Genomic DNA, 8,522 nt, shown 5'->3' with positions numbered 1-8,522 from the left:
CCCTACACGTCCAAAGAATGTCTTCACACCTGTACGTTCAGAAGTATGTGAAAGTATATTATGGGTGTTAAATTGGAGCATTGTTGGTGTTGATACAGTCTGCTACGGCTGCATCCGAGGATACTACCTGTACCACCCCAAGTCATCGTCCTGTCCAACGTGCAATGTGAACCTCGGTGCCAAGCCGTTGGCCAAGATCCTGTGCGTACAAGACGTTCCTCATGTTGCTAACTCCAATTGGTAACATGTATATTTGATTTTCTGATGATATAGTCCTGATCCGGCAATGAAAGAATTAGCGACGAAGCTCTTGCCGGACTACACTGTGAAGGAAGAAGCAGAAGGTGCGTTCACGTCTGGTGTTGAATTTGTTGCAGTCAGGAATATTCCAACGATCTTGTTTGTTTGGCGACATGCAGAACGGACGTATTACAAGAAGTTCGGCATCAAACGCAAGCAGTCCGATACTCCGAGCGATACTCAGCCCAGTCCTCCAAAGATCCATCGCTCCCTCGGCCCGTCTCCTGGCAACATGATCCGGTTTGAGCTTTATCCTCAGCGCGGGTTTGTCACTATCTATTATCAAACAATCAGTGAGTTTGGTATTCTCAAGCTGTCGCTGGTTTTGTGTTGCAGTCCCGACGTCCCTCTTTTCCTTTCGCTGGACAAGCTGGACGCTCCTTACATGTACACTCAATCTCTTCTCAAGGTGCGCTTGGTAAAATGTTTCTTTCCTGCTAAGGTTTGTGAAAGACTGACATTAGCTGGTTATTCTTTTACACCACTCAGATAATGTATCTCCGAAAGTACCTGGCCAAGAAGCTGAAGGTAGCGAAACCCGAGGAAATTGAGATTCTATGCAAGGGCACCGTGGTGGGTCCAGAGTACTCGCTCGAGTTCATCCGACGCACGCGCTGGAAAGAGAGCTCCAAGATGGTCCTGGAGTACCGACGCCAGTTAATTGCCTCGTAGATCGCAGTCGCTTTCTTCGTTCTTCTTTGAAACTTCAGCATTTCAAGTGAGAGAAAAGCGCACCGCCAGAGGTGCAGAACTAAACCAAGCCACTTGTACCCAAGTAGCAAATAATAGGGTGTCTGTCTTACTACAAGTACAGTCTTCACACTTTCACGTACTTCAATCTGAAACCGAGTCGAAGCAATCAAGAATATTGAAAACGTCGAGAATGTGACTTTCGTGTTGAGTGGGGGCTGGAGCTTGAGCGAGGACAGAATTAATTTTCCTACTGAACATTCGCCAGTTGAGGTCCTGTCGCAGTTGATGTAGTATTCTATATCTTCATATCTATCCGTTCGTGGAGATTGCCGCGTTCTCGCATTCTCGAATCCACTTGAAAGGCGCGAACAGTACGTTCTCGGTTGAAAGCATCAAAGGTATGGAATCTCGGGCGCTCTTGATAGCTTTTCGCGAAATCTAACTATCTTGGGCAAGTAGAAAATGCTGCGCTTGGCAAGTATCAACGAGTTCTTCATCTGCAAGCTGTGCAAAGGCTATTTTCGAGATCCCTACACATCCAACGAATGCCTGGACACGTGTACGGCAAACTAAAAATCTGAAGCGACTCTGTGGGCTAAAGGAATGCTGTTGGTGCTGATGTTCTGCTACGGCTGTGTACGAGGGTACTATCTGGACAACCCCACGTCGTCTTCCTGTCCAACGTGCGATATGTACCTCAGTGCGAAGCCGTTAACCAAAATCCTGTACGTAACACGCTGCTTCTCAAACTGCTAACTACGGCTAATTTGGTTTATAACGATACAGCCCTGATCCGGTAAATAAAGAGCTGGCGACGAAGCTCTTGCCGGACTACACTGCGAAGGAAGAAGCTGAAGGTGCTGCCACTGCTGAATTTTGTGTATTGCTGTCAGATATTTTCAACACTCTTTGTCCTGTTTGGGCTGTTGACATGCAGAGCGGTTGTTTTACCGGAAATTAGGCGTTGAACGCAAGCCGCTCGGTACTTTGATCGAAACTCAGCCCAGCCCACCCCGCACCCGTGGTCCGTCCCCCGACAGCATGATTCAGTTTGGGCTTTACCCTCAGCGCAGGTTTATTCCTGAAAGATATCAATTTATCACTGCGCTGCCTTTAACGTGTTGGTATGTTTTTACAGTCCTGATATCCCGTACTTCCTATCGCTGGGCAAGTTGAAAGCTCCAAACATGCTCACGCAGTCTCATCTCCAGGTGCGCACGGCAACAACTTTTTACCAAGGCTTGTTTGTCAACAACCTTTTTTTCTAGCAGATAAGATACCTCCGCAAGTATTTGACCAAGAAGCTGAAGGTTGCGAAACCCGATGAAATCACGATTCTATGCCAGGGCAAAGTGGTGGGCTCCGAGTATACGCTCGAATTCATCCAACGTACGCTTTGGAAAGGAAGCTTCAAGATGATTCTGGAGTATCGACGCCAGCGAAAACCCTCAATGACCATTGCTCTAGCTAATCTGCGACTATTAGCGCCTTGGCTAGGCGACAACTTTTCGTAAAAAGATTCTACCAGCTTCGCATGCAGTTTCCCCGGTCATCATTTTAATAAAAAAAAACAATTGAAAAAAAATAAGTTAAGAAATGAGGGGCTCTCCTGTTGACTTTATTTCGTGCAGCTTGTGCATCTTTGAAGGAGCCATTCAACTCCAGCTGCTTGCTTCTCTACAAAAGCTACCAACTACTTAGACCAACCGACTAGAAAGCAAATACAGAGATCGCGGTCAAAGCACTGTACGCCCGTAGCGCGTGCAATCCACGCTGACGCTACCGCGGCGCGAGACATTTGACTCCGTCTCCGACTGCTTAGTCGACCTCCTCAATCTTGGGGCCCTGGTCGGGAGCGCCAGCAGGCGGGGCGCCAGCACCAGGCATGCCGCCGGGCATACCACCGGGCATGCCACCCTCAGCGCCAGGGGCACCGCCAGCAGCAGCGTACATCTTCTGCAGGATCGGGTTGGCAACGCCCTCAAGCTCCTTCTGCTTGCCCTCGTACTCCTCCTTCTCAGCCGACTGGTTGGCGTCGAGCCAGTTGATGGTCTCGGTCACCTTGTCATCGATGGCCTTCTTGTCATCCTCCGAGATCTGGTCCTTGAGTTTCTCGTCGTTCAGAGTGTTACGCAGGTTGTAAGCGTAGTTCTCCAGCGCGTTCTTCGCCTCGATGCGGACCTTGTTGGCCTCATCCTCCGACTTGTACTTCTCGGCCTCAGCAACCATACGGTCAATGTCAGCCTGGGACAGACGACCCTTGTCGTTCGTGATCGTGATCTTGTTCTCCTTGCCCGTCGACTTCTCCACGGCCGACACGTTCAGGATGCCGTTAGCGTCGATGTCGAACGTCACATCGATCTGGGGAACACCACGGGGCATGGGCGGAATGCCGTCCAGGTTGAACTTGCCCAGCAGGTTGTTGTCGCGCGTCATCGAACGCTCACCCTCGAACACCTGAATGAGCACACCAGGCTGGTTGTCGGCGTACGTCGAGAAAGTCTGCGACTTCTTGGTCGGCACCGTCGTGTTACGCGCAATCAGAGTGGTCATGACACCACCGGCAGTCTCCAGACCCAGAGACAGCGGCGTCACATCCAGAAGCAGCAGGTCCTGCAGCTTCTCCGACGAGTCGTTACCGCTCAGAATGGCAGCCTGGACGGTGGCACCGTAGGCAACAGCCTCATCAGGGTTGATGGACTTGTTGGGCTCCTTGCCGTTGAAGAAGTCCGACAGCAGCTGCTGAACCTTGGGGATACGGGTAGAGCCACCAACCAGCACAACCTCGTGCACCTGGCTCTTCGACAGCTTGGCGTCACGCAGAACCTTCTCGACAGGCTCCATGGTCTTGCGGAAGTAGTCACCGCACATGTCTTCGAAACGAGCACGCGTGATGGTCGAGTTGAAGTCAATACCATCGAACAGCGAGTCAATCTCAATATAAGCCTGAGCCGACGAAGACAGCGTACGCTTAGCGCGCTCGCAGGCCGTTCTCAGACGACGCAGAGCACGCTGGTTCTCAGTGATGTCCTTGCGGTGCTTGCGCTTGAACTCCTGCGTGAAGTGGTCGACGAGGCGGTTGTCGAAGTCCTCACCACCCAGGTGCGTGTCACCCGCTGTGGCTTTCACCTCGAAGATGCCTTCCTCAATGCTCAGCAACGACACGTCGAAGGTGCCGCCGCCCAGGTCGAAGATCAACACGTTGCGCTCGCCACCCTTCTTGTCCAGACCGTACGCGATGGCGGCGGCCGTCGGCTCGTTAATAATACGCAGCACGTTGAGACCGGCGATGGCACCGGCGTCCTTGGTGGCCTGGCGCTGTGAGTCGTTGAAGTAGGCCGGCACCGTGATGACGGCGTTCTTGACCTCCTTGCCGATGAAGGCCTCGGCCACCTCGCGCATCTTGATCAGCACCATAGACGAGATCTCTTCGGGCTGGAACGTCTTGCTCTCACCCTTGAACTGCACCGTGATCTGCGGCTTGTCGCCGGGGCCGGACGTGATCTTGAACGGCCAGTGCTTGATGTCGGCCTGCACGATCGGGTCCGAGAACTTGCGGCCGATCAGACGCTTGGCGTCGAACACCGTGTTGTGCGCGTTCATGGCGACCTGGTTCTTGGCGGCATCACCGATCAGACGCTCGGTGTCCGTGAAGGCGACGTACGACGGGGTGGTACGGTTACCCTGGTCGTTGGCGATGATCTCCACGCGGTCGTTCTGCCACACGCCGACGCACGAGTAGGTCGTGCCAAGGTCAATGCCGACCGAGTATCCAGACACAGACTGGGCCATCTTGTTCTTGTTGCTTGATTAAAGAGCTTGGGTGTTTTGTCTTCTTCTCCACAAGGGAAATTCGGAAATGAGGTCAAGAAACTGAAGAGGCTACGCAAAGATCGCCTGGAGGGGGTGCTGGGCGTTAATGACTGTAAACGCAGAAATGACCTCCGTCTTAACCCTGGCAAAGCGCTGCCATCCGTAATGGCAGCAGCCACGTTCGAGACAATTCCTATGCCGACGAATCTGGTCGTGATGGACGCGAATTGGCCCAAAACTGACATGATTTCTTGTTTTTGACCAATCGGCAGCAAGGTGTTTTCGGACGGAGCATTTTGTCTTGGTGGTTGTAAGCCTCGTCGAACGTTCTCGAAGCGGCCACTCATTCAGCCAATCGAAGCGCTGCACGCATGAAACGGATTTTTTCCGCTGAGATGCTACTAAGTGTAGCCATTTCAGGCGAGGAGTGAGGACTTGGCAACAAGACTTGAGGAGAGCACACGGGGACAAAAAGGTTTTCTGCTGCCCCTTTGCGCCATGACTTGAACAGTGCTTGCGCCAAATATTCAACCGCCTGCTGATGTCGTGGCGGCGGACGAAATCGCTAACACGCCTCGTTGGAAACTGGTGTAGTGATTGCACAAGCATTCTACAAGGCACAACCAGCGAAGACCTATAGGATGATACACGTCCGTGCAAAAGCACACATGTACTACACGGTGTGCGTTGCTATTACTTCGCCGAAACAAAAGAGATAGCACCATGCATGCATGCATCATCAATTTGCGGGAGGGTGTTCACTGGCAACCGGAGACTCTCAATCTCTGTATCGCAGGGAGAGATGATGCTTGCAGCAACATGAAACAGCGTCTGACTGCGTTGAGAAACAGCGCACGCCGGGCACGAAGAATTGCATCGAACAAGTGCGACCGATACAGACTGGACATTTCCGACATTTGGTCCTTGCGAAGTGACATTTTCTATATTTCCAATTCTTAATTTCGAAAATATCGAGAAAGATCTCTGGCGACCGTCTTTTTCTGTAATCCATAGTGTCGGATCCATTTGTATTTGACGACCAGCACAAACCCAGTTGTGGGGCGCGACATGTGTCGGATCCATTGTAGTTGTCGACCAGCACAAACCCAGTGGGGCGACAGGTAACATGTACATGCTTTCGCTGCACTGTTTAAGCGTTCTGCTGTCGACTAGAGGCCCCCGGAACACTCCCTGTTCGGCGCCGACGTTCGGTGTCGCGCAGCACAAGAAACGGTGTTTGAGCGTTTGATATATAGCAGTCGCATTTTGTGTCTGCGTCAGTACTTCGCTACTTACTGAACTGGGACTGGACTGTCGCAGCCAGTAATAGCAAGTCAAGCAACGAAAGCAAAAGATGTTCGTCGAAGTCTGAGTATTTTGGAAAGAAATGAGAAGCACAAAAATAACTTGAGTTTAGTAAGCTCTCTCTTTGGCCTACTTTGTTCTCGCAAATCATTCTCATTTTCGAATCTGCAGCCTACCATTTCGGCAGAAGAATCCGACCGAACCGACCTTAAATGCCTCGAAACGATCATTGGGCGGCGCCAACCGCGCTGAACCGTGTTCGGAGCCGCAGCGCCTCACCATCCTCGCTGGTGCGCCGCTTCCTGAGTGAAGCGGACGAGCAGGAGGTGCTTCGCGTACTACACGAGCGGTTCCAGCACGAACAACGCATCACGTCGGACGACGTTCGCATTGTAGTGCGTGCAGTAGCAAGTCGAGGAGGCGCCGTGGACATCCCGATCGACTTTCCACCCGCGCTCTGGATCGTCGAGTTCAAACGCGTGCACGGCTTCGGCGGAAGCTTCACGCTCGGGCTGCCTGGTCGCCTGGACGTGGGACGCCGTAGCCGCAGCGGCAGCATTGCGCGGGTAACGACCAGTAGCGCGAGCAGCAGCGACGGGGAGAGAGACCACGATAGCCGCTGCGTCGCCGGACATGAGTCCAGTGCCCGTGTGCGACCCAATAAGCGGCCGATGAGCGATAACGGCTCGCCATTGTACCACAATCGTCGTCAGCAGCAACAGCAGCGCCGCTCCGCGATCGTGAACGACCACCGCGCAGCCACTGAATGGCAGCAGCGCGATCAAACAGGTGACATGGAAGAGCTTAGCTCCAACTCCAGCAGTGGCAGCGAAAACGGAACCACAAGCGGCAGCTCGAGTGGCAATGGGAGTGCAGACTTGGCGCCTCCCTCTGTCAATAACAACAGTAACAAGTACGAGTCACCACAGGAACACGCACCGACGTCGAGCGAGAAGCGCGGCTACAAGCTGAGTCACACAGTGCCGGCCGAGACGTGGGAGAAGGCCATCGCCGCTGTAGAACAGCAGGGCATGAGTCTGCGCGCCGCTGCCAAGATCTACGGTGTACACTTTGCAGCTCTCCATCGGCGCGTGAAGAAGCGTGCCCAGGGCGGACAGGCGAACAAGGGCAACAATACCTACTTCCACCCGAGTGACGAGGCCGGGATCATGCGCGTTGTGGTGGCTCATGCCGAGCTGGGCGTGCTCATGACGTTCGACGAGCTCATGAAGCTCGTGGAGACTGCTGCGCTGCGCAAACTCCCCGACATCTCAGTTGAGAATGCGCGCAAGCTGATGGTGCGCTTTCAGTCGCGTAACGAGCAGTCGATACGGCACATCATCGAGGACTGGCCGCCGCCAGTGCCCACAGTGTCATCGGGCGCCTCCACTGCAAGTCACTATCATCTGGAGCACCCAGGCTACGACTACGGATCAAACACACCTACTGCAGCCATGCAGCGGCCAATTGCAGTTCTCCTGGCAGGGATTCAGGATGGCGTGGCGATGGCAGCCACGCCGTCGCAATTCTCGCCGTCGAGTCGCCTTGGCTTCGCTCCCTCCCCTATCAACGGCGTCAGTCGCCCTGTGCTGCCAAGTATGAACGTCCACAAAAACCCGCTACCACCACGTGACAGCACAATGACGCCCCCGTTGCTGCCGCCTCCCCACCTACCACAGCGTATTCCTCGTGCCCAGGAGTCGAGTCTCTCTCGCCCCGTGATGTATGTCTAAGAGAGAGGTTGCTGATTTCATGTTATTCAAGTCAAATCGTAAGTTAATATGAAGGAATGCTCGTACGAGTTGTATCTGTAGTAGGAAAGCTTCCATTCGAGCTCAGTTTTTAAGTCATCGCTTCAAGAACATGCCATGACGAATCTACCGGTAGTACGTTTGCTCAAGCGAGGAGGTTAACTTACAACAAAACCGGAATCCTTGGTTTGCAACGGAACATTTTCGCTCAACGTTCGTTGACATGTACTACTATGTAGTATTGGTTTTCAGCGGATCTTAACCGAGGGCTGTGTTACGCACTCAAGTTTCTGTCGTCCAATTCTCATGATACAAGTACGTTGTAGGAGAGTTAACTTGCACTGAGTGCACAGCATTCTGTGCTGCACTTGGTCAGCCATTGCAAATTGTCAGGAATACTGACAAAGTCAAACAAGCTTGCATTGCATCTGGCCTTAAATGACGCCGTCGGTTGTGCTAGATAGTTTACGACGACGAATTCGACGGATCGCCAATACAACAACCGTCTCTGTTATCAACAACACTGGAACTTACGCAAAACGATATATTAGTTACGCATCTTGCCGTCGGCAATCGGCGCTTAGCTTAACCTACTCTAACACCATCGGCTAACTTAGTCAACCTCCTCGATCTTCGGGCCCTGGTCCGTACTACTCGACG

The 8,522-nt window shown here is 52.8% G+C and overlaps 4 protein-coding genes across 6 annotated transcripts in view; 2 read left to right on the top strand and 2 right to left on the bottom strand.

Moving 5' to 3' along the window:
- Positions 1-60: 60 nt before the first annotated feature.
- PPTG_02124 lies at positions 61-1,257 on the top strand (the record flags this gene model as incomplete). Of its 2 annotated transcripts, XM_008893127.1 has the most annotated exons (6): positions 61-64; positions 99-201; positions 274-344; positions 420-564; positions 637-709; positions 790-1,130. In XM_008893127.1, 6 exons carry the CDS (start codon positions 61-63, stop codon positions 970-972), a joined length of 579 nt encoding a protein of 192 aa, XP_008891375.1. In that variant the 3' UTR covers positions 973-1,130. The 2 variants fall into 2 exon arrangements, with proteins under 2 accessions (XP_008891375.1, XP_008891376.1); XM_008893128.1 differs by lacking the exons at positions 61-64; positions 99-201 and having other exon boundaries at positions 202-344; positions 790-1,257.
- Positions 1,258-1,267: 10 nt separating this feature from the next.
- PPTG_02123 lies at positions 1,268-2,507 on the top strand (the record flags this gene model as incomplete). Of its 2 annotated transcripts, XM_008893126.1 has the most annotated exons (6): positions 1,268-1,391; positions 1,453-1,718; positions 1,780-1,850; positions 1,931-2,066; positions 2,132-2,204; positions 2,265-2,507. In XM_008893126.1, the coding sequence occupies exons 2-6, from the start codon at positions 1,597-1,599 to the stop codon at positions 2,505-2,507; spliced, it is 645 nt and encodes a 214-aa protein (XP_008891374.1). In that variant the 5' UTR covers positions 1,268-1,391; positions 1,453-1,596. The 2 variants fall into 2 exon arrangements, with proteins under 2 accessions (XP_008891374.1, XP_008891373.1); XM_008893125.1 differs by having other exon boundaries at positions 1,268-1,718.
- A 71-nt stretch (positions 2,508-2,578) lies between these two features.
- Positions 2,579-5,003, bottom strand: PPTG_02122 (hsp70-like protein). The gene has a single exon (XM_008893124.1). The coding sequence runs from the start codon at positions 4,783-4,785 to the stop codon at positions 2,812-2,814; it is 1,974 nt and encodes a 657-aa protein (XP_008891372.1). The 5' UTR covers positions 4,786-5,003; the 3' UTR covers positions 2,579-2,811.
- A 3,472-nt stretch (positions 5,004-8,475) lies between these two features.
- The window catches only part of PPTG_02121 (hsp70-like protein), a gene marked incomplete at both ends in the record, with an annotated part of 2,038 nt that continues 1,991 nt past the window's right edge, over positions 8,476-8,522 (bottom strand). The window contains one exon of the mRNA XM_008893123.1: positions 8,476-8,512. Coding sequence (XP_008891371.1) covers positions 8,476-8,512 — 37 coding nt within the window. The remainder of the gene's footprint in view (positions 8,513-8,522) is intronic.

The sequence above is a fragment of the Phytophthora parasitica genome, assembly GCF_000247585.1.
Source record: "Phytophthora parasitica INRA-310 unplaced genomic scaffold supercont2.2, whole genome shotgun sequence".
NCBI classification, from domain to species: domain Eukaryota; phylum Oomycota; class Peronosporomycetes; order Peronosporales; family Peronosporaceae; genus Phytophthora; species Phytophthora nicotianae.
The sequence above is the reverse complement of the archived record's forward strand: the minus strand, read 5'-3'. Positions and strand labels throughout refer to the sequence as shown.

What these genes read in the sequence shown, in the direction of transcription:
- PPTG_02122 (XM_008893124.1), bottom strand. Translation starts at nt 4,785, where the DNA reads ATGGCCCAGTCTGTGTCTGGATACTCGGTCGGCATTGACCTTGGCACG.